Raw genomic sequence first — 25847 nt, 5'->3', positions numbered from 1 at the left:
GCAACCCGTTCGTTTCACTGGCGTGACAGCAAATAGATTTAATTAGACGCGTTAAGCCGACACGAGCTATCGGCGTGCTCGTACACGTCCACGAAGGACGAGACCGGCGCGGTTTATTTCAGCTCGCAGTCGGTGATTCGAGGCACGTCACACGGCGAGGACCATCGAGGAGTTAACAATGTTCCGCCGAGTTTCGTCGTGAACTCTCGAACAATCGGGAACGATCTCGTTAGCCGTATCAAAGGAGAACGCGATTACGCACGCCGGATATACTCGCGGCCGCTGCGGCGCGATTTAAAACGCACGACGATTTTATGATGCAATTTTACGCGAACGAAGGTACCAACGGAGGAAACGGAACGTTAATGAAGAGCTCGCGGGCAGAAAAGCCGCGGGCTGCGGCCGGGGAAAGTCAAATAAAGAATCGCGCATAAAATGAACGTTGGCTTTGTGCGTTTTACGCGCGCGCCGCTACGTTCCCATTATCCGGCATTGTTCGACGTCATGCGCAGCTCGAGTAATTTAACATCAGCTATTTATGAAGGACTAGAATTAATTTTCTTTCACCGCCACTTCGGTTCGATTCTTCTGTCGTTCTTTCACGTTCGAATCGTGGCTTGTTTCATTTTATGGGGATTAAAAGTTCGCTCGAACGTTTCGTTACGGACTTATCGCTGGTTCTTTGAATCTTTAATCCGGAGAATTATATTTGTCGTCAACTAAGTATCGTACATTAAAGTTGAGACATTTATTAGGTTGTTCGAACTTTCGTTCGATTCAACGTAACGAAACGCAGAACTTTCGTCGAGGAGTTGCGTTTCGTGGTGGCGATTCAACCTGGACCATCGACTGTAGATACTGTTTGACGGCTTTGATACGTTTGTTGTCGGTAAATTGAAGGAAACACGACTTACGCGTGCGAACGCGTATCGTCAGTGCAGACTCGGAAGTTGGACGACAATGAGACAACTTCCAGTGCCTCCACACTTCGTTCAACTGTAAATTTGACGATTCACAAAGCGGAAAACTTTCCTTTCACGTGTTGTACAGGACTAACAATACTCTACTTGTTTACGTCGCAAACTGAATTTCGAAAAACTTTTCACGCTATGTACATCGAATTCCTAACAGAAACTCTATTAATATTTATTTTCCCCTTTCTATTTATTTTCCACGCGTACACACTCTTAGTTATCGTTCGCAATGAGTTTTCTTCATAAAATACCGTATTAACAGGTATTTCTCATGCAAACTACGCTATAACCTACGCTTCTGTCCAATAATAGAGACAAAAGGTTTCCTAAGCTCCGAAACTTAACGTGAACAGCGACAGAGATCCTTTGTGTAGCGCTAAACGTTCTGAGTCTTTTAATTAGCCTTGTTCCGTATAATTCGTCCAAAATAATTGACTGCTTAAAATCATTAAAAGGCAGAGGTGAACATGTATTTGAGCGAATTAGTGCCTTTTAACTATTTCCAACATTTGAAACACTCTGTTTCGTTTTTTCGAAATATCTTTTTCTCCGTGTATTAAGAAGGGTTGAAACGTTTTCTCGCCTGTTCGAACAACCACGCCCATTAATAACTGCCCCAGTAGACGCGGACAATGAAAAGGTCTCAGAGACTGGGCTCAAGCAACTCCAATGTACATCCGCCGCTATAATATCGAATGTTCCGTATCATTACTCGCTCGAAGCTACAAAGAATTCACCCCGGGACTCGATATCAAACATCCATCCGCTCCATTTGATCCATCCTCTCCCCCCCTCGCCCTATATCCATCGCGAAACTATTGAATGCACAGCGTGCACGATATTCCGTCCAGCACGAAATTCGTCCCCTTTAATTGTACAGAAACACGATCCCCCGATTTCTCCGAGCAGCTTTTAACATTCCCCACCCCCCCGCGAATTAGGGCATCCTCCTCGGGTGGGACGCGCGACGTCGGGCCGAAATTGTCCTCGAACACGATACATCAACGCGAATTACGTTTTGGCCAAGGTTCAGCACCGCGACGATTTAACCTAATCACGCGAATCGTTTCGATGTAACGTCGAGGTTGGGGTTAATAATTCGCGCGCGTGCTGCTTTAATTAATGGCGACCCACGACGCGTACGGGGACATTACCGTGTAACTGACAGCAAACAGATTTTAATTGGACGCGCGGTCGCCCGCGGATTTTCGGCGGGCTGTGCACGCGTTCCTGTGATTTTCGTTAGGACGAACTGGTGAAATAGTGCTTGGCCCTTTTCCCGCGACGACCGCAGGCCCCGATGGAACGGCTCGCGGCCCCGTTGCTTTAGCTAACCGATATTTGCCGTTTTTCCGCGGTCGATCGTATATCGCGACGGGCTCGCGGTTTTCGACGAAAGAGTTATTAAACCGACGAGATACGGCCGGATTTATGGACGCCACTGGATTCTGCTCCGCGAGATATCTCAGTGGAACGGAAATGGAAGTTTAAGAGCTTTCACCGGGCGATATAAATGAACGACCGGTTTCTCATAAAGTTTTGGTAATCTGGTTTACATGTCGGGGGAAATTGTTTCGGTATTCGGGGAATTTTCGAGCGCTTCCAGTTTCGTTACAGTACGACGGAAGCTGCGTTTAAACGCTGCCAGTCGTATCCGCCGATTATTGTCGCAAATTGCATCATGTTCGCCGAATGAAAGTTTCTTCATTGCATTTTCTCCGTTTTCACCGGGATCTCTCTTTCCGTTCTTTCCGCTCTTTTTCATATTTTCACGCCCGAATTCTGGAAAGCTAATAAACTTCTCGCGGCCCAAAGCGGAGCTTTATGCAAATAGAGAAATTCCACGAAGGATTAATTGCTTTCGACTAATACAGATTTCTCTCCCCATTAAACTTTTAATTAAAGCAGCGAAATTCCACATAGGAGAGAAATAATTCCAACAGAAAAAAAGAGGAGCCGGTATTTAATAATAATTTTCAAAAATCTATGGAAACGATATTGAATTTTTCATGAACATTCAGAAAGCTAATCGGACTATTTATAATAATATATGCTGAATTAAATCAAACAAATATATGTTCTAATAATTTCGTTGAACGAACGGATGCGTCCATAATTAATGCTAGAAATTATCGTCCATCTCTGCGTATGCAACGTCAATATATCAAGGGCGTATAAATAATTCGTTTGTCGAAGGGTTTCAATTATTCATCGCGCGCTGTACGAAATCGTCGGGCGTTTAATTATTGAGACAAAGGTGGGTCCGTATAGGAGTCGACTTCCGCGATGCTTTCGGCAGAAGAATGCCGTTCTTATCGTCGAGGTGGCTTCTTCGAGTCCCCTCTGAAAATTACCATGATTTATTCATCTCCTAATAAAACGTGACGTAAGCGACCGTTTTCTATCATGGTGACGTTTGTGTCGCACCCGGCATCGATCGACCTTACGTACTAACAAATTGTTAAGCGAGGAACACTATTGTTAAACTTGTAACGAAGGCGAAACTGTTGGAGTGAAATTGGTCAACTTTATGGTTTGAGGTAATCGTTGTGGAAGCTGTTTTCCGTTGCACGTTCCGCGCGAGGCAGTAATTTGCTTATTGGGCTTCGGTTCTGCGATGGTTGATAGGTAGACTCGTTCTACTTGCTCGTGTGAACGATAGCGTCTGACAATACTTAAACAATGCTACACTACTTTAACGACATCGAGGAATTTGATCAGCGAGAAGAAATGGATATCGCGCAAAATTTTAGTAGAAGTTGAGGTATTCGAATAATTTAAACGTTGACTTTGAAAATTTGAAAATTTTCTAATTTCGTTTCTGAAATTTTCAAATTCTCACGTACACTTACCAAGGCTTAAAGTTTGAACATTTCGAATCGAGCAATTCGTCGTTTCAATAATCGAATTGTTTTCTGGCGACCTGAACGTTCGAGGAGCGTTAAACTCGATTTGTTCCACTTATACTCAGAGGTGCATCTTAATCACCAAGTAGTTTCCTTCGTTACTGCTCTGACAATATAACGCTTTCCTAATCACATTGTGCAACTATTTCTGCACATTTGCAAATTTTATTCTCGATCGTCACTGGCAAGGACCGATATGTGTTCGTTAAGGTGTACTTGGTGTGCAACACTCGAGCGAATTACACGTAGTTCATACGAACGCGAGTCAGTTCGCTGAAGCTGTATATTTTTCTTGTTGTGATTTACGATGACGTGTCGATAGCCTAATGCAGAGCACCAATTTACGTACACCGTGAACGAGGGCGATGAGTTCCAAAGTACAGTGACATACTCCAGAAATGTTTTTGAGTTATGTACTTTGGAAGGTAGCGTGGTTCTCGAATTTAATTTCGAGCATTCCTCGACGATACGTCATGGTTCGTGGAAGAAAATGTACTAATACAAGTATTATATTTTTACAATAAATATCAATTATATGAAACGTAACATTATGGCCGTGGCGATGACGATCGTTTCTCAGAGCAATCTTGCAAATTGTCAGATTGGCGATCTATAAGTCTACAAGGTTATCAAACGCGAGTCATTGTACCAATCAGAAAACGTATGTTTTTCCTCCATCTGCATTCTATTTATCTATACGGGAACCGCATGGTCGTCATCGATTCACTAGATCCACGCGTACGTATTTTATTAGCCGGATATACATACAACGTGGTCTGTAGCAGATCGCAGCGAGGCGTTCAATAATAAATAATTTTTCCGACAACGCCCCCAGACGAAAATATTATCGTTTTATTATTCGAAGCCACGTTCGCTCGTTTCGCGGATGCTTTTCGAGAACGTGACTACGTGTCGTACGCAAAAAAATGCGCGATGGCCAACGAAGGCGCGACTCGCGCGCTAGGCTTGCGATAAAATTGACACAGCCGACGCGGAGTCTCTTACGAATGTCCCCTCGTATTTCGCGCTTAAGCCAGCTATTAACCTTCTTGCCCGCGGCGAGTATCAAATTAAAAGCGTCTCTCGGGGCCACGAAGATGCGCGTTGATTTCTTGCTCCCTGCGCGACTAACCGCGAGTGAAAATCCGCTTCCTCGGGGCGTGCACGCGTGCACACACCCCCAAGAGGGGAGAGCTTAATCGTCTTGCGCCTAACTGGAAATCTTCTTGCTCTGTTTGGAGAGAAAACTCCGCGGCTGATTGTTTCACGCGACAAACGCGACCTCGAAGGTAGCGGTAAAAATTGTCGACTTCGGTTATTTAGTCTTATTTCCCGTATGGAATTATCGAGGTGTCGTATGAAAGAATAGTGCGATGGAATATTGATGACGAGAACTTGGTTCTTGAATAATTAAACGACATTTGGTCTAGAGAAGCGAGGTCTGATGTAAAGCGAAAGTTTCAAACGATTTTTTATTAAGATTCAATTGTGGTCGAGTTAAGGATTGAATTATTGTTTCTGGCAAATTATTCAGAAAAATCAGAAAAATACGAAGACGGAGGGACTGGTAATTAACCGAGAGATTATGTCATTATTTTTGTACAAGATTATAAAATAAGTTGAACTACTTTCGAACTTTTTTATAGCGGTCATTATAGAAAGATTTTGTTTCAACATGTAGGTGCTTGAAGCTCTTTCAAACTCTAATGCATCAAGTTTGTTCATTAAAATAATTATCGCGGCTTTTGCGTTGCGATCATTTGCTTAAAAACTTTGATCATTTATTTTATGTAATTATATTTTACGTATTTGTCGTAAACGGTTCGTTTCCTCAGTTCCCTTTGGCTTTAAGAAATTTTTCGCGGCCTTTAATACCGCCGAGCGATTGAAACAGAAGCCTTGATTAACTAAGTACGTGATGTCATCACCATGAGTGTGTCCACGGAGGAAAAAAGTGCAAATGATAGCAAAGGAAGAGGAGCTTGTTCAAACACTTCTCGTTGCCACTCGAAATGATTTTTCTCAGGACTTTTAAAAGGAAGCATACGTGCTGGAGATTACCTGGATTCTATTTGCAATCAACTTAAACTTTAGAGTAGATCTTTTCTTTCTCTTTTAATAATTAAAGAAAAATACCCGAAGAAATTCTGCTTGCAATATCAGCAAATATCGTCATGTTGACAAACCTCTTCGTTGTTAGTAATTTATTCATCTCTCGCAAATCAAGATTATTTTTAAAATTAAAATTGCGAACGAAATTCCACGTACTCCTGGTTAAATATTATCTGGTAATGGTTAAACTATATTCTGAGAGATAGCAGACGATTAGTTTCGCAGTAATTTCATGAAATTTGCCTAATTCACGGCTGATCGTCAAAGGGGAACGTGGAAAACGGCAATTACGCGATTATTAGTTTGTTTACGGTTGAATGGCGACGATCAACGAGCAGAGGATCAAAGGAAATTTCGCCACGATTTTGATTAAAGTATGATTATTCGTGTCGACGCGAAGACGACGCCTCCGGTGTCTGCGCGACGAAATTTCGGTACAAGACGTCGTTTGTCCGCCGCGTTACTCGCGGCTCCATAATTCCCTCATTCTCCGCGACAAACTGTTTCGCCGTTCGTAAATCAAATCGAGCCGTTCCATTTGTAACGCGTTTATCGAAACAACAAATCATCGAAAGGCATATCGAAGATGGTTATCGAAAGATTAAGGTTATGTCCCTTCGTAATTCCTTCGTTTCGAAACGTCTCGTCGGATCGGTCACGATTCACGATGTCTAAACGAGGCTAAACTACAAGATAAGCGCAACGTTTCCGGTGAAAACCGTTTCTCGATCGTTCCCTCTTACGCTCTCCTGATAAAGTTTATCAGAAGGGCTATTACGCGAGTGAATTTTATTGGCGCGCGTGCAATAAAACGAGGCTGTAAAACGTGGATCCCATCGGGAGGGGCGGCAGGGTGACGTTTGTGCTACTTGTCCCGTACCCGCATGCGGCACGTTCTGACGTGCGTTGAATTTAATGTCCACCGGTACCTGTGCCCGGAATGAGAGTGCTACTGCCTCGTAAACGGCGTAATGCACTTAGGGTCCGCCTGGACGTAACGCGATTCAGCTGGAAACTCGTCGGGCGCCGCAACGGGTTGTGCAACGGATCGGCAACGCTCGCTGAAATCACGTTAACGCGTTTGTCAGAACGTGGCCCGTTCGACCACGAACGGCTCTTCAATGTCGCGCGAAGATTAAGTCGTCGCTGGGATCGCCGGGCTCTCGATTTGCTCCCTCCCTTAATTGACACCCTTCAGGCGGAAGGGCAGGGATCGTAACCTCAGGAAGCGTGGTCTATTCTCGTTCCCGCGCGCTGCGGTCTAACGAACTACGAAACGTGCGTTTCGGGTGTATCCTCGTCGATAGTCGAAGGGAGCTTTCTCGCGTTTCATTCCCCTTTTCTTTTCGCAGTTTCTCGGGCGTTTCTATATTTTTCAATGCAAATGATCGAACGAGGTTGTTCTAAAACATAGTCAAACTCGTGGCACCGATGTTGGTAAAGATAAACAGGATGGAGAATATTATTCAATTCAAACAGTTAAGTACAAGTTCGGATGAGTAAGATCGTTTCCTATAAGAAGGGACCGGAAGGGAACCGAGGATCACTTTATGGGTGAGAAAAGATTTCCGTCCAAGTGTCGTTAAATTGAGCTAATCACCGATGCTCGTTGCATTCGAATGTAGAACTCGAGGATCGCTTCCTTCTCGTTCTGAAAAATAAGACGGCCTTGAAAACGCAGCGAAGAACGTAGGTGATCGACGGCTATACTCTGACGTAACCGGAGTCTCTCGCGATGTACCGGAGACTGATACGCTGTTTTAGAAGCGGCGTTAAAAGATGTCAGTCTGGCTGGTTCAGAGGAAAGGGCCTATAGTCGGGCCGCGTGGGCGTTGAGGTCGTCTTGGCAGCTTCCTTCGTTTCAGAGGCGAGGCGATCGCGCGACGGAAGCGGTCCGCCACCGTCGGGAGGATGTTACAATTAATGCTGACCGGGGCTCGTTAGCACGTTTCCTTTTTCCCTGAGTCATCCCGATGGAAGTCGTCGTCGTCGTCGAGGAACCGGCGTCCGCGACAGGGAGGAACGTTAGAGAAGATACGTCTGCGATCGTCTGGAAGTCTGGGCCATCTGATTAACGCGTTCGTATCTGTCGACGGTTCAGTTCGCGGACTGTCTGCTATTTATTTTTATGGGAACAGGTCGATGGAAGTGTATAGTATCTGGAACAAGCATTCGCGGACATCGAATGGCTGCGTTCTAAAGGATCCTGGTTAAATGCGACCGAGTTGTTCCCATTTACTAGAAGGCTCTCCCTTCGAGTCGGTTAAACGTGTAATCTAACGCGTCGGCTACTTCTTTTTTCACGAGTTCCTGTCCAACTGCCAGTCCTTAGCGCAAAGATGTATATTTAAATAACTGCACGCGTCTAGGCCCCGGTTGCGTGCGGTTACTCTGAATTTACTGTACTGCGGGCCTGTCACTTCTCGTGGAAGTATCTTTGTCAGTCTAATGTCACGCTGGAACCTGTTTGCGCTGGAATAATCTGCAACAATCTAGTTCTCGATGTGGATGTATTTAAGACGTATCAAGGCTTCAGCTTGTTAAGGGTACCGAGGGAGAAGTTAGAAATTGTCGGTATCCGTGCTTCGTTCAGCCACTGTACACTATGCTTTTTGTTGTTTCGTTACAATAAAATTCCCTTCGAGCGTTATTCGCGAGGTTGCCTTCTCCTGTTTCAGAACGGATTTTAATTAGTTACCTGTAGGCGATTATAATCGTTCAACTTCGGACTGTCAGCCTATGGCGCGTGTGAAGTTACAAGAGCGTTGAAAAACACGAGAAAAGGCTGCGAATAACTTCTTTTATGGCTTATAATTTCCCTGGTTCATTTTAATCGTGCCGAAATAATATCGAGACGGAGGACGATGAACATTACTGTTTATTCTCATCATCTGACGAAATATTCGTTGGTGGACGATTAAAAAAGTTTGCGAGTATTCCCTTTCCCTTGTACATTTTTTTTCAATAGCTCCCATCTCCGACAACCGTTCTTCTCAGATTAAAAGTTTTGGGGAACAAAGGATTCGCGAATCATACGCTGCGAAACTGGAATTAAAGGAGCAGCAAATAGTAGGAAAATCTAGGGGGATCTTCTTTTCACGCGTACTTAAACACGACGCGTACTTAGCAAAAACTGCTTGCATCGACTAATTGGAAGTAATATGAAAATTAGTACTGCAATCTGTGATCTGAACACTACGCGAATCGAATGCCATGTTAAGAGAATAGGAATGGTGAAATGACGTAACGCGAGTTACACGCGCATCCCTTTAACGCGCCGTAGAAAAGCATGATTTCTAGGAAAAATGGAGAGCCGGCCGGTGCGCGAACAGGTTGGCGAACGTGTTGGTTCGCGAAGGAAAATAAACGAAAGCGGTTGCTCGTTTCACAGTTAATTAGATCCGCGGAACTGGGTCGTGGCGCGGTGGAACAGCACGCGAGCGAAATTCCCCGTTGTTCCGAGTGTTTGTTCACCCTTTTTATTTCGGCCAGGAGAGCCGAGCGGTATCGTTGGACCGCGTAATTTGCATCCGAGGAAGCGTTCTAACTCGAGCTCGGGCTCGAGTGCCCTCGCCACATCCTGGACAACGCTGTGCTCTTGTTGAACGCGTAATTACGCGGTCGTTTAGCCGCTGTGAAACGCTCGCAAGACGCTCCATGAACCGTTTGATACACTTCGTCAGTTTTAATGGCCGCGGATTTCTTCTGGTTACGAATAACTAGGATCCCGGAGAGTGAAATGAGACGGTGCTTCGTGCTAGCCTGAACGTCTATCTTTGATTTCAATTCCAGAAACTTTCCGCCTTTTGATCGCTCAACGACACAAACGGACGAGAGCTTTCGTTGCTTCGAACGTTAAACGCGTTATCAAATTTAATATTAATAATTAATGCTAGCAATTTTCTAATTCATGTGTCCTTGAACCAAAGGACAATGGAAAATGATGTTCTCGCGATGAAAATCGAATACCTATTCTAAGCCTCGAACGATGATACGTTTTCCCTTTTCTTGCTATGGATATTTTTAATTGGATTGTTGCGATGGCAATGATTTAACACTTGCTTTATTAAAATGGTACAAACGTTTGTAGTCGTGAACGGAAACTTGCGACACTTGCGTTCGACAATTCGAGAGCGCAGTCTTCAGGTACTTTATAGAAAAATAAAATTGGTTTAATGCAGTATAAATATGAAACAAATGGAGATCATCATACTTATCGTTGTTTCGAGCAGTGTACACTTTTCTGTCAATTGTAATAATTGTTTCGTCGGGCAAGTAATTAGTCGACAAGCGATTGGTCCGCTGAACGAGTCTCGAATCGCTTTAAACCAGATTACTTCGCCAGTTTACGGTTTAATATTTTCAAACGTATTATATCGCGAAACATATTTTTCCTGGAAATCTATCTCTTTCGGAATTAACGCAATTTCCAAATGGAGTTATTGAAAATGTATCGATGAAAGAAAAAATATATATAACGATAAATTATTATCGCTATTTCCTTATTTGAAAATCAGAAAATAATAAATTACACGAAAACATATTCAATTTCAAAAAGTGAGCACGCACCGGAATTTCAGGAAATTGCTCTAGCGATTGCAATTGTTTCGATGAAAAACGTCCCGCTCTCCGCTGCTGTTGCACGGAAATAATAAATTAATAATTTCCAGTTTTCGCGGAACGTGGTATGCTTGCGCACGAAATTTCGTATTAATATTGTTCTCAATCCAGCTGCTAATATTGACGGTAATGTTTGCGCAAGTGCAACCGTGTTTGCAAATCATGCTGCTTATATACCGAGGGCATGTATTAAAATCCGCAATCGGTCGTGGTGAACACGCTCGACGGGCCAGCCACTCTTGCCTCTCTTCCTGCGAGCGATAGTTCATCTACAGTGTATACATTTGCGTTACAACGTGGGAGCACGTCTACGATTTTATTCTTCGTTTTATAAAAAGAGGATGGAAAATTACTTCCCGTCGATGTATTTAATTATCGTTTGCTCGCACGTATTACCATAAGTCCTCTATTATCATTTAATTCTATGGAGGCTGCAGCGTAAATCAAGTAACGCCCCGATCAGAAGTAGATATTCAGATTTTACTGGAACAGGAATAATCCGAACGCTTACAGAACGCTATGATACTCAACGATAAATATATTTGTACAAGTAATGGTGTTGCGCAACCTCTGTCCACTGGAAATTCGTCCCGCTCTTTCAATGGCTCGACACACGGGAAAATTCTACAACGGATCTCGTATCCATTGAAAGTGGTCCGGGTATTTTTACAGCGTCTCGTAAAACAGGCTTCGAATCGGTGAAGTCTGCTTTTTATTCGCGATTCAGTCCGCCACACCCGCATTAATCTCGACCAGTTCATTCGAAACTGTACAAAGGGATCCACGTACCCGGTTAACGGACAAACGATTCGGAATCAGCGTTCCTGGACGCAAAGCCCGAAAGCGTTTAACGTTCGGGGCACGGACGTGAAATATACCGGGCACCTGAAGACTAAAGCCGCGTTGTACCGTGCACGGAACGGCTGGCTGGTTGCTGCAGTTTAAATCCCGTCGGGTAATCGAAAAGGCGATTTTTTCCAGGACACGGTCGGCAGCGATTCGTGCAGCGTGGATCGCGCACTCTCAACGAGAACTATCCCGAGCATCGCCGCCGCTTCCGCGCCGCCAATACAGATTGGTTTATTCCAGCGTTTCCACCCTTTCTCGACCCTGCACGCTCGCTTGCCGCGCGCGCTTCGAACCCCTCCGCACGTTCGATAGATTCCGTTTGATTACACGATATCGTCCGCGGCAAGTTGCAAACTTGCCAGAACCCGATCTTCCGCCCGGAATCTCGCCGCGTCGAGGGTTGCTCGATGGAATCTGATATCTACGTGATCGGTAAGGAAAACCGCGCTCGATATCTACCGTGACCGGGTTCGTGTTGCAGCGTTGCTCTCGCGTTTAAAAATGCATTTTGTGCAAGAACGAAAGATGGTAATTACTGGAAGATGGTACGATAAATGAGTATCTGAATAAAAAATATGTAAATATCGAGTATATTCTGTTCCGCTATGGTTTCCGTTAGCCGGATGTCGATGTATAGCATGGTAATTTTTATAGCAAGGTTGAAATTGTAATGCTACTTCGATAGAGATGAATCTTACGTAAAAGTACGAGGATGTTGGATGATAATTCCATAAGGTACAATGCGTAACATAATACGAGACTATTTGGAATACTTTGTCAAAAAGCAAAACTTATATTACTGAAAGGAGCGAGCCGTAATACAGAAACCGATTGCAATTTCACGTTCGATTAGCACGCTCGTCGATTCGAGGCAGCCATATTTCGCGTACAATTTTTCCCTTCGGAAAGATATTCGGTTCAGCGTCAGACCTCCATTTTGAATGCTGTCGCGACGTCGGCTTCCATCTTCTACTCTGACGCCCCTCATTCGATTGCATCCATCAGGCTGGTTGTCTTGTCACGTTATCAAGTGCGAGGGAGCAGTTCGATCCAATTAAAGGCACCAGATCGGTGTGATTCTCGACGAGGCGGGACAGGTTCGACGCGGTAACATGAATTTTCATGCGGATTTCGCACGGCGCCGGAGTCGAACAGCCGTTCGCGCATCGCGATTCATCTCCTCTGATAGGCATTGTTCCGCAACAGGTTTCCGGTAAATTGCACGTGACATCTTCCGTTCGCGAGCCACATCGAGTGCACGCGTGTACTGCTGCCAGCCGGAGTGTTTGATTTGACGCCGCTGTTGCTGGTCGATAAATAATTGAGCAGATAATAGATGTTCCGCGGAGGAATGGTATATCGAACGCCATCGTTTCCTGGTGAGCAGCCGCTTTGCTCTTTTGCTTGTTTTCTCTGGAACTAGTGGATCGGTAAATAATTAAAAGTTTCACCTCGTACAATCGCTCTTTCAGGTAAACATTTTGCAAGAATCGATCACGGGAACGGTTTAATGGTACTTTTGTTCCCGTTTCTACGAACAACTTTGTTGCTTCGTTTAAACGAATCGAACTTTTGCTCCTTCGAATCGACGAAACGTTACCGCTGATTATTTTACCGATTAGCTTACGCTGAAATTCGCCTGGACGAGTGGAACGTTCGAATCGGCCGCTCGTGTTTGTATACGCGCCAGTCGAAATTTATCGGTGTTGTTATTGCCGCTATCGTTGTTGTTATACGCATATTCTGATTGCGTTAGAGGACTGTGGTGACAGCCACGAGGGCGTTTATGGCAGTTCGCGGTTACGGGCGTTGCCGGGCAGTCGAGATTTTCCCTCGATTAAAAACTACGGTCCTGTCGTTCGTACGGCGGGCGTAAATTTCACGAAATTGTTACCATTCTCTGCGTACGTGGTTCGACTGTAATCCTTGCTACGTGATACCAAGACACGCATCCTGCGAGACGGGTGTTACGGTTGTGGAAAGTTCCCAACGACGTAGAAGTTTCCATCGACATTAAATGAAATGTCGCAGTTGCGGAAGTGAAATTCGATTGTCTTCAACGCGAAGTGAAATATTTATCGGTCTTTAAAATTTGGAAGTGCAACGCAGGAGAAGTAACGTGTTAGTATTACATAATTATCGGACAATTAGAACTGTAACGATCGAATCAAAGGGTAACTCGATAGATGTATCATTGAAGCACGATAGATACGCTCCTCTAAACCAGGATCACATTTCTCTTCAATTTAGGGAACAAAGGAGTGCTCGAAATGATTATAACGCATAGCGCTTTCATTATCGAACCGCTAGTGTTATTTAGCTTGAAAACACGCGATGCCTTGTACCAAATAGGGTTTGCAGAGTCGCTAATTACATCGAAAATAACATTGCACGCGTTGCATTTAGACGTTTATGTCGCAACCTTAATTATACTTATTTAATATTCGTACGATTTTGAAACGGCATAATTGTATAGCGCTCGAGGCGCCTACACGGAAAATGGGATCCTTCAAAGAGGAACGGAAAAAGCTGAAAACGAAATTATAAATTTACTTTAATATCGTGTAGGGGGCTTTGTTCGCCGTCGCCTTACGATGGTTTTCAGCGTCGTTCGAAACCGACATACACCTTGACGAGCACGTAATAAATACACGTCTGCAACCCTGTACGTCTCTGTCGTCTGACGTGAGCTACCGTTTGAGGTCATGGGTTAAGGGTAAGACAAGGTACGTCGGGCCTTTTAATTTCCGCCGGCGACCAACGGCAAATAAATCGTAAATTTCCTCCACCTACGTATTTTACCTGGGCGTGGCACTCTTAAGAGACCAGTGCAAATGTACAATCTCCTAAGAGCTTCAAACATTATTCAAATGTCAGGATGCGGAACGTAAAAATTACTCGCGATTTGTTAAAATTGCTCGCGATGGCTCTATTCCTGGTTTCAATGGATGATAATCGATGATTCCGCGCTAGTGCAGATTCGCTCGTTATTCGTGTATGGAAGTACGAAATTGTAATTTAATCCTCCGATGGGTTAGATCAAATATTAATTCCGTAATTAGTCTCTTCCTTTATTCGATCGAATAATTGCGGCACTCCAGGGAACATCACAATTCGCCCTTTTAATCTCATATGTTATTCACGAAATTTTGGGCATGCAATAGAGGTTAATTATTATTCGTGACTCGCTCGACACAATTTATACCTGTAACATGAAACGAAGGAGACTTTTCAACAGCCGTCTCCGTCATTCGATTATTCCTCGTCCATTTCATCAATCGAACTTCTAGCAAGGGAGTTTACGATCTACACGTTCCACGTGGATGCTAAGAAATTAAAATTCACGAAGAAAAATACTTGTCATACACCATTCTCTGTCTTCTCGTTCGTCTTTTCGTGTCTTCCTAATTTTAAACTTCGAGAAGCACTTCTTAGAAATTCACACTACCCTTTCAGTGTTCACGATTCGTAGCTTTGGTCGCGGTGGTGTTTCGTGAATTTCTCAACGATCCACGTTCCGCGCGTATACAGGAAAAAAAGTGCGGCTCGTCTGTGGCCTGTAATCACTTCGTTTTCGTTCGATATTCAAAAGTGGCTAATATGTTTCCCTTTCACGATAAGTCCGCGCGCTGACCGCAATGGGACGTATACTTAGGCGAAATTTCAAACCCGAGCCTCGAACCCCGATATTTGCCAAGGGAGGTTATTGTGCGGGATCGAGTAAACCTGCAATTCGTAATCAGAATCGGTCGAGACAGGCACGTTTGAACGCGTCCGAAAATTAAACCGTATCGTCGGTGTGCCGTTTGGAGAAAATTCGAATTGGAGAGCACTTTGATACGGGTCCGAAGAGACTTGTCGTTAAAGGATATTGTGCCGCTCTTTGATCGTTACGTGAATAGTAGTCGTCGCTTTGAAGGGTTCTCGGGAAACGGAAGAATAATTAGCTTCGCTATTTTTCAATTGAACTTACTGATTTTTTGACATTATTCGAAACGTTTTTTCATCTGTTAGAGCATCCTGAAATAATTACAATCCCATTGCGAGAATAACTGTACGGTTTTAACGAATGAAGAGTTTGAATATAAATGTATCGACAGAGAAACACACGGAACAGAGAAATCAGTACGCAGGCTAACGAGAGAAAATTTGATTCGGCTTTCAGAATGGACAATGAAGGAGCGCAGTGCGAGCTGGTAGTAGACGAGCGGTCGTCCTCTCGGTTGGTGCCTCGACGGTCATCGGCGGGATCCTGCAACGTTCAATCGTTCGCCCTGCAGGTGTTGCGCACGGCAGGTACGAGGTCGACAGGTGCAATAATCGGGGGTGACCCGGTTGTTGCCGCCGGGGCGGCGATGCGACGATGAGCTCGCTGAGGATACTGCTATCCCTCTACACCCGACCAGAGGTTAGTAACAACATTACTCTCTTTCTACGTGATCTCGAATTTCGAGAAATCGTTTCAAAATCGTCTCGCGTACTTTATTCGCAGCTATCTTAAATTGCGGAAGCTCCCGCTATAATTCAGTTAACTAAATGCTACTATTAATTTTCCAATTAATTACGCGAGTACTCGACTCGATAATTCAACGCGGACGTATTTAAGAATTTGATATTGAATATCAATTTCATATCGCACTCTAACTACCTTCACTTCACCTTTCGCTATATGACGACACCCTCTAAAACACGTGGATCAATACTCCAACGTCGCAATACGTGTACGTTCCGCTTATTACTGGGTAACAACCTTCCTTTAACTGCGTCTCATAAATTCGAAACAACGTTCGCGCAAGAACCTCTTTTTAATGAATCCTCGAGAACGGATGGACTGCGCTTTGAATTATCTGAACGAGACACCCTCGAATGTTTCCGCAGCCCCGAGTAGTAGCAAGGCCGGGTCGCCTCGCAAGTAATCGCAAGGCCGAGCATAGAGGAGCGGAAGCCGGTTCAAGGCCGAAATTAGTCGCTTGGCCATGGACCTCGAGGCGAGGAACGGGACCGGTGGCAACGACAACGAGGAATTCACGCATATTTACTTCGTCGTTGGGGATCGCAGGGATACGGTCACCTACAAAGCGGATCAGGTCACGAACATGGAGCTTAAGGGCAAGTATATCCAATTAATTGACTCGCCGAGCAAAATTCGATCGCCGTCTCCTGTCGATTAACGTTTAAGTAACATTTCCGTGTACAAGAATTTACGAACCGGACGTACAAAGTTACTACATGCTTACTACTAAATAATTAGAAATTCCCGATTTAGACGGAGTCAATAGTATCTCACGATCGATAGACAATTAATTAGGACTACTTTCGAAAGTTCAAGAGTTCAGGTGGTCGTCGATTCGAGAACGAGGCAAGCAATTTTGTTTTTATCTTCCACCTTTACTCTTGTCACTGTAATTACATTGGGAGGCTTGCAAAATTAGCTCGGTGATGTTTATCAATTTAGGGTGACGCTGACGAGAAGACTGTGCCATTTTCCGTTTATTACTTGACGCATGATCGTAATCGGCATTATGGTTGCTCTCGTACCACCTTCTCGCGTACATTATTATCATCGTATTATTAAAACAGATTTTCATTAGTTTCGAATCAATTTAGATTGAAGCAACACTAAAATCGGAGAAAAGAGTTATTTTCTCCAAGAACAAAGCCAATCGATGTTCGTTGCTCGGAATAACAGTTGACAGTCTGTAAAAGTTGAGGAACCAGCGAACAACAGCTGTTTCAAGAGCATTTGAGAGCGAAGTAATATTTCGCGAGAGTTCGATGGCGATCGGTTTGCCCGCCGATTGGATCTTTTCATTCGAACCAGACGACAGCCATCGAGGCACTCGTCCTATCGATCAAGATCGAGATTGCTTTGTGTCGCTCCGCGAATATTCGATATTCGCGTCGGATCCACTTCAATTATCGATCGCCGGCCTCCTCCACCTGGCGCGAGTAATCTCGAACGAAATCTTCCCTCAACCCCGCGGCTCCTCACCCCTTCAGCCCCGCGCATCGATATGAAAAGGGTCTGTAAGCACTACCGAAATTATGTTTGCGCACACTTCGAACCGTGACCTATCGACCGGACGCTGCCTCCCGAAAAAGTAACCCACGAGGGTCCGACGTGCCAATCAAGTCTATTTCACCTTCTCGACCGCGCCAGACGACAAAGCAAACACCGATTTATACTCGAGTGTCCGTTGGTTGGCTCGATACGTCAGTCGGAATTTCGGGGCCGTTATCCACGGTTATTCGAGGGCTTTACAAAAATATCTGTCCGAGCTTCTTATTTATTTTTCCTTTACGCTTTAGCCGCGCTTGTTTCGACTTGCCGCCTCGTCGCTCTTCGCTCCAACGTCGGTTCTCGTTTACTTCTTTCTAGTAGCACTTCTATTAAACGCGAGAAATGATTTCCTCGTGAGTTAATTAAATATACGCGTCGCCTCCACCGCGCGGAAGCTGCGTCTATTCGTAAAGTTAATTATTTACAATCAAGAGTCTCGCGGAAACCTTTTAGACATCATTCGCTTTCAATATTGTTCCTCGAGGGTTCCCATCAAATTCAATAGCAGGAAAAACCTTTTAAAAAATCTAGATGCTCTCGAGTAAAGTAAGGTGGGCTTTCCGATAAAAGGTTGTTTGATCCTTTTTAACGAAGATTCATCTATACGAATAGAGAGATGCTCTTTGAAAAGCGAGAAGGAGGGATCTTTTGTTAAAATTTTTAAACAACGAAATAAGAGGTGATACACTCGATGAAGAAGGTTCTAATAAAATTAATTCGAAACGGTAAATGCAATTTAAGGCAATTGAATTGTCGCATTTACATCGCAGATATTTTCATTTCATTTACAGATGGACACTTAAACATAAAATAAAATATACAATCTCGACGTTCTACTAATCCACCGTAATCGATTCAGGCTGCAAGATGTTCACATCGAAGGATGAAGGATCGTTTCGTACAATTCTCCGTTCTTCTTTTTCTGTCTTTCTTCTTCAGGACGCAGAAAATTCTCTTAGTCATTCGCAGCACGGTTTTTAAACGTTCGTATAAAGGGATAATCTCCGTTTTTTTTCTACTCGTTAAGATTGCATTCTCCTTGCGAAGACGTTTCATTTCGGCGAGGATACGTCCCCTTTCGCAATCTCTGCGGAACTCATTTCCCTGGTTAATGGAAATTATAGGCTTTTACTTGGCGATGTCAGACGTCGCGCGTACCGTGGCGTTTCGTTAATTCCAGAGGGATTTCCTTGGTTGCCGTGGTCATTGTTGCTGGCGTTGGTGCAAAGCTCTTGAAACGATCCTCTACAGCTGGAATCGTGGCCTGTTTCGTCTCCTTTTCGCGGGATTATGAAAATTAGCCTGACAGGAGTGCATCGCGACAGTTGATTTTCCGCTTGTCTGCTCATTACCGCCTTGATCTATCTGAACCGCGTGCAATTTGATATAACAGCCTGCTGTGCAGTCGCACACAGCTTCCGGAGGCAATAGAGCGTCTCACGTTGTTAATTGCAAACTGTTGCACGGTCTCCCCTCGCGATTATATATTTCCCGTTTGGTTGTCTGACCATTGTTGGTCTAATCCACTGAATTCACGTCCACGGTAACATCATATAAATGTACGCGTGTAATAACGTATTCGAAGAGCAGTAAATAGTCAATAATTACGCTCAGAGTGGGCTGATATGAATTTCCATAGATTTATTGGGCAATCGAACGTCGCGTCTGACCATTGCTGTTTCTATTCCACTTAAACCGCGTCGGATTTGACGCCGCGCATCCTCGATTCACGAAAGTCGACAACACACACCGTCTGACCACGTTAATTAAACGGAATTCTGTCGTTTGTTAAAACCGTTTCCACATAATTGCCGTATTATGAATTACGAGTATGGTAACTCGTGTCAAAGTGCATCCCGTAATTAGTGCTGATAATGGTATTACAATTTATGCAGGCATGGAAATTGCTTCGCCGCGAATACCATTACGAGGAGTTGGCGACACGACAAAGGGGGTAAACAGGAAACGGAGAGGCAACCTTGTCGACGTTACAGGAAATCTTTGAGTTCGCCCAGGTATCGCGGCTCTTTTCGTCCAAGGTACCCCTCAGCCTTGCCCTCGAGCTTGCGACAGTCAATCTTGAAAGGAAACCGCTCGAAGGAACACCCTCTATCGATTTCCTCTTCCCCGCATTCCATGCATATTCCAGGAATAGTGTCTTACGAGCACGATTAATCGAGAAATTCCACGACCCGTGAAAATCTTCAAGTTTTTATCAAAGCCTCTTCTTAGGATCGAAACAAGGAAGTTTTCCAGAGAAAATCGTATCACGGAGATCGAGAGGAATCAGATATTCGGTATCATTCATGAAGAAGCTTGAAACGAAACTCGAGTAACGCAGTTGGAATTCTTTCGCGTTGTATTTTTAGCCATTTATACGGTTTTTCCTTTAGAGGTTCGAACATTATCGTACATCGTTGAATAATGTGCAAAGGAAATATAAGATGTAGAATAACATGTATTCTTTAAGAATAATACTGATTTCCGTTGTACGTGGAAATTATTACTGCGTGATAAATCACGTAAAAACTAACTGTTCCTTAGCATCTTATATTATTTAAAATTATGTCGGACACTATACTTTACCTTAAATAACTCGTCTCAGCCTAAGTTCGAAGCGCGAGGTTTAATCAAATATATTCTAACAATTAATCTAGCTGATAAAAATCCTCGCGATCTTCACTCAAACTCTCTGCATTAAACTCTATGAAAATCCACGTAATTGCAATCCCATTTTCATTTCGATAAAACTGTCTCGACCAGATAGCTATCGTTTCGCGTTTCGTTTTTTGTCGTTCGCAACGACGAGTCGGGAACAACGCGCCACCCCATCCAGAAACTCTCTGCCCTGTAATAGACTGATCATTTGGTCGGTTCTCACCCCTGTGCAGCACCCCTCTCTCTACGTCGATACGAAACTCGCGAGGTGAGCACGCTGCCGACGTATCCCTGCCTCTAGTTAATTAGAAAGCCTTTCAACGAAGCCGCTGTCGTACCACGAAAAAATATGCCGACGATGCCTCGACGAGAACCGATATCGTCCACTGGCTAAATTGACTCTTATTGTCTGGCCAGCGTCACGAAATTCCCGGTCCCCGGAACAAACCGCCAAGGATGAGGGGTAGAAATAGGCTCGATGGTTCAGTGAGATTGAATGTCGCATATATTCCTTGATTCGAGCGAGACATTTGTCTTCGTTCGAGTCTTTTTCTGTTCGTTATTTATGTACAACGCGATGATTGATGTTTCAGTGCAAATTTCGTTGCGCGCGAGCTTTAAACCGAGGACTTTAAATTCCGCATAGAGAGATTTCAGAGGATCTAAAACTTTTCAAATACATTTTATTAAAGTCCTACGAAGGTTCGAAAGTTTCGCAAATCTGGAAATTGCCAGAGTCACGTTCAGGTTTTACAGCCGCGGGGAAGGTAATAATCAGGTTTATCGTTGCTCTGCCCGAGACAATTTACACGCGGGAAATTGAAATTTTCGAACAGAGATTCGAAATTAGCACTCGATATAAGAGAACATTATATGGACCAACGGATCGCTAATAACATGATGGTTAATGGCCTCGTTATTTCAGCCGAATAAATCGATCGCTAGTATCGTAACGTTGAATTCATAGTAATTAACAGCCTGCCAAATTATTGTTCCATCGATGCAACGATCTGCTTGTAGCTTTGCCAGAGCGTCATTAAACATTTCGAATCATGAAAAAGCATGAAAAAGAATATCCATTATCCCGATACATCCGCATTTTAATAGGCCGTTGCTCGATTAAATCCGAAAACTATTCGAGTTAGCATCACCTATTGCGATATTTCATCGCAGAGGTGTTTCTCGTTCCCTGCGGCCTTAACGAGTAACCAATAAGCAACCTGGTTCGAATTTGTACAGGTTTTTCGTGCGTTAACTTCGGGGAACTCATTTTCACGGATCATTGCCTCGCTCGTTAGCGAACATCTGGATTACAGAACGACACGGTCGCGTGAAATGCTCGCACTAACTACAAACAGGCAACATTTTCGAATCGAACCACGATTTACGCGAAAACACAATACACTTTCCCGCGTTCAGACATTTCCATGCTCCTTCCTATATGGTACGCGTGCATAAACGCCGCATAGTTAACACACTAAATACCCGTTTCCATTCCGGTAAAACGTTCACCTGATTTTATTTGATTACCATCCCCTCCGGTTAGTTCGATCGCGAAGCGTTCGCGAAAACGCGCGTATAATAATCGAGTTATCGATTCGTGAACGTGCGCCACACGGGGAGTATAACGATCCTTTCCCCGTCGTTTCATTCCACGCGGGTACCAAGATGCGTGCGTGCGTGCAACGCTGGGAATATATTAAATCAAAACACGATTGTTTGCGCAACGCGATTCACGTTAATATAGCGTGCGCTTTATGAATAGACGATCGCGTTCTGCCGTCGACGTTAATGAAATTCGCGGCGCTCGAGCGAGACGGATTCGGATTGAACAATGTCGGACGTCTTTCTGTATGATCGGGAGCATTTCGTTCCGGATTTTAGAGATATTACCTTCGAAACGCTTGTCCACCTCGTTTTTCAATTTTGCAAAAGCAATTCTCTGATTCTCACGTCGGTACACAGTATTTAGTATTAACGATCTCGTTAAAAATTCATTAACAGTCAAATCACGTTCATAGAACGTCCCCTCTGACATAATTTTCATTAACGACTCAACTTTACCGCTTCGAACGAACGACATCGCGAGGGGCTACACTTCTCCTCGGAAGTAGCTCTCATTCGTTATGTAAAATTCACGAGAATTTGCCCTGTCGAACGAGAACGTACGGCCGAGCGGCGAACAATTACGAAATTAGGGGCGGTTCTTACGACCGCATGAATTTGCATGACCGTCCCTGTCTAGACGACGATGGAAACGGCCACGTTCGTTAAATGTAACGAGCCGTACGCGGTGCCCGTGTATTTATGCGGTTAGCCGGCACAATAAACCGTATGTACACGTACAAATGTATCGATTAGAGCGAGGTGAGGCTGGCCCCGTGTAACCCCGCCTCGAAATCAATCAGAGGCCTGCCCTGCGAGCATCCCTTACGTCGGCCGAGGCCGCGTTCGATGCGCGTCACGGAATGGAACAAGATTGAACGTACTTTTTTTGCGCCGCCCTGCCCGGAAAATGGACCTCAACCTCGAGACTTTTTGCAAATTAAGATATGCTCCGTAAGTTGCTTGGGAAAAAATTGGAGATCTTTTTCTCGTGTTTGTTATTCATCATCTTTTTCAAGCTTCTAGTTTCCCTCCCCCTCAACAGTCGAGTATTTTCTGTTTTTTTTAATTGAAACTCATAAGCCACGTTTGATATAAGACTTTAACGTGTCACATTTAGGAAAAGTATCCACTTCAGTTTTAATTAAATCGGGACAATAGTTGCTTGCCCTTTTGATACGCTCTTCTGATAACGATGAGACAGAAATGATAATAGTTGGAGCTTATTAGTGGACAGTGTTTTGGAAAGATTAGATTGGAAAAGGTAGGAATGTAATTGAGAAGCGAGCGTCTGTTAGTATGGAAATTGTTTGCAATAAAATAAATAGTAATGGCAGAACTTTTTTCACGAATTATCGTTCACCTTTGACCCACCTAGAATCTTATTTCTGTTGCACTTTCTTCTGGGAAATTAAGGTTGCCCGGGTCACGATCGTAAATATAATTATAGCTTCTAATTGTGACAAGATTGGGCAGATTTATACAGTCGAGGAAGTAGTTGTGTGATAAGTTTTATTCGTGAATGGTACAGGAAGAAGGGGTGAGAATATAGTTATTTGATACATGACGCTATGAAATAAGGAGAAATTGTTGCCTTTGAATAGACTATGTTGTTATTAAAATTGGATTTTGAACAAATAGACCAGAGTTACCACAAGTACAGCTAAACTGAAGTTCCCTCACTCTTCAGTCTATAATCGTAAGTTTATCCTTTCAGCTCCTTTTCTGAACTTTTCTCAAGTTTCTACACATTATGTGTAATGGTAGATACCTTAAACCCCAGCTTTTTCCGAAGTTATGCAGGTACTAGCAGCTTTATTTTCTCATCACCGCGTTTGGCCACAAATCCATTTACTTCTATATAAATGACTCTTAAAGTTATTTCGAGATTATCCGAGAAGTAACTCGTGAACGATCTTGAACGAGAGGTTACGCTTCGATAATGAAGATGTATCAAAACTCGAGTCACTAAACGAGGCTGTAGGAGCTATAAAAATGCAAGCTTTTCTAAAAGTTATTAAGGAAGTTTATCTTTCGTCGGACCTTAAGAACGTCCCCCCAACTAAAGACGAGCACTGAGAAAAGACGGAAGAAAATTTCTTAGAATCCTGCAATTACGTTTCTTCGCTCTAACTCCAATAAAATTCCATCTTATCAAGCTGGGAGAATCCCTCGTTATGCAAAGTGAAACAAACACAAATTAGCGTACTAAATATGCCTGAAACTCACGAGAGAATAAAGGAACAGGAATTTTTTTAAATAAGAATTACGCATTAGTCTTAAAAGTCTTTTTTGTAATTGAAGTTGCTTAGAGAAATTGTGTTATTAGTACCGCGTGTTACTCCAATATTTCAATGGAGCGAGTTCGCAGTTCTTGGAAAAATAGAGTAGTCGAGACCTGCCAATTCTGCAGCGCGTTCGTCCCGGAAGCGTGGCCTCGGCCGTCGCCGATGGTGCACTCGATATCCGGACGGATTTGTCGAAAGTTGGTCCGAGTAACGAACGAAAATCGACAATGATTGCACGATATGATGGACTGGTTTTGCCTGCGGTTAGTTTCGCGTGTAGTCGTTTCGTCTGTACGAAATCCAGCGGAGTCGGAGTTAAAGGTTTTTGAGGAAAAAGCCGTATCATTCGTTGAACAAACATGACGATACCGTGGAAGTTCACGTTCATCGTTTAATTTACCCACTCGCCGCTGTTGCACGAATCGTTTCAGGGGCTCAAAACATAGCGTAACGGCAGCATTAAATTGAATAACTTTCTTAATTTAAACTGCTACTCTCTAGTGACGTGTAACGAGAAGAGTGCCGCGACGTTTCGGTCGCCAATTTGGTTCAACTTTGCACATAGTTAGTGCACAGTATATGTGTTATAATACAGTAAACTTTTGCTGCAGTGTTGGGATACACGGACGTAGTTAGTTATACCCGATCGAACCACAAGACGTCCATCAGTTAGTCAACTTTGGGCTTCCATCGGTTCCTGAAGTGGGTCTCGGTGAACCTCCTGATAAATGTTAGCAACTACTTTTAGAATTTAATGAAATCATTCATCACTCGTTTGGTATATATATGTTTGACGTTCGAGATAAACTTGAACAGTGAGAAATGATTGAAATTAAGAAAGTCGCGTAGAAACAAAGATGGTGCGAGATTAATCTTAAGATAATTTGATGGATAAGAAGTTATCCATCGAGAACTTTCATTTGAAGTAACCATATAATAAAGGATTAACGATAAAATGTACGATAGACAGTTATCACAAAAAAGGAAGAATTATTGCAAGTAAATGAAAAACCTCGGATCGTGAAATTTATTTGGTTAAAATCTGAGATATTAAAGCAAAAAATTTCAGCTATACGCAGCTGATACTTGCTCAGCTTCCTTGAATTCCCATCTAGCTCGTCGATTCAACAAGTTTTCAAATCGCACAAATTACTTAATTTCGCGTTATCCGCATCGCGATTAAGTCGGAATTTAAAGAAAAACGAGTTCTCCGCCCGAAGCGAGGGTAACGGGTTCTAGCGAACCAGTTAGATCGAGTCGAAGTAATTGCAATAATAATATCGTGAGTTTGATATTACGGTAACCTAGTTAAAGAAACAATACACGCTGTCTTTGTTGATGTATCATTTAACGGATCCGCAGGGAACATGTCGGTTCGCAGCGTGCAAACAGATCTGGCAGTGTTCTCGGTGCCATAATCAAACATCAGTGACAAGAATGAGCGTAAACGAACAGCTAGAAGAGGTAGACGCGACTCGACGCGCGCAATTTCCCATCGGCTCTCGCTAATTACGCGGTCGTTATCGGAGGATGTAGCCAATCCATCTATATGTTTATTTTCTAATTCGAGCGAGCACAATAAAAAGTAATGGCGGAGAGGCACCGTGGCCCGTAGGAACTCTCGGGCGATGCTTTCCGACCGCAATGGCTTCCTACACCTCGTACCAATGATATTGGCCTCAACAAAATAATGAATAAATTGAGCGTGGGTCACAATAAAAATATAATCGTCCGCCGTACATCCATGATTCACGTTTCATTATCCTATTAGAGC

The 25847-nt window shown here is 43.7% G+C and overlaps 2 protein-coding genes across 4 annotated transcripts in view; one reads left to right on the top strand and one right to left on the bottom strand.

The window, feature by feature from the left end:
- Cwo (transcription factor cwo) overlaps positions 1 to 25847 on the bottom strand; it is a 377930-nt gene that overhangs the window by 166477 nt on the left and 185606 nt on the right. The gene's annotated exons all lie outside the window — the stretch shown is intronic.
- Positions 1 to 25847, top strand: part of Pde9 (phosphodiesterase 9) — a 128432-nt gene that overhangs the window by 74238 nt on the left and 28347 nt on the right. For all 3 annotated transcript variants that reach the window (XM_076898212.1, XM_076898213.1, XM_076898211.1), the window contains 2 exons: positions 15627 to 15869; positions 16340 to 16570. In XM_076898212.1, the coding sequence (XP_076754327.1) occupies positions 16438 to 16570 (133 nt within the window). In that variant the 5' untranslated portion in view covers positions 15627 to 15869; positions 16340 to 16437. The remainder of the gene's footprint in view (positions 1 to 15626; positions 15870 to 16339; positions 16571 to 25847) is intronic.

This window comes from Xylocopa sonorina, chromosome 7 (genome assembly GCF_050948175.1).
Source record: "Xylocopa sonorina isolate GNS202 chromosome 7, iyXylSono1_principal, whole genome shotgun sequence".
In the NCBI taxonomy this organism is placed as follows: Eukaryota; Metazoa; Arthropoda; class Insecta; order Hymenoptera; family Apidae; genus Xylocopa; species Xylocopa sonorina.
Note: the sequence above shows the minus strand (reverse complement) of the source record. Positions and strands in the feature narration are given on the sequence as shown.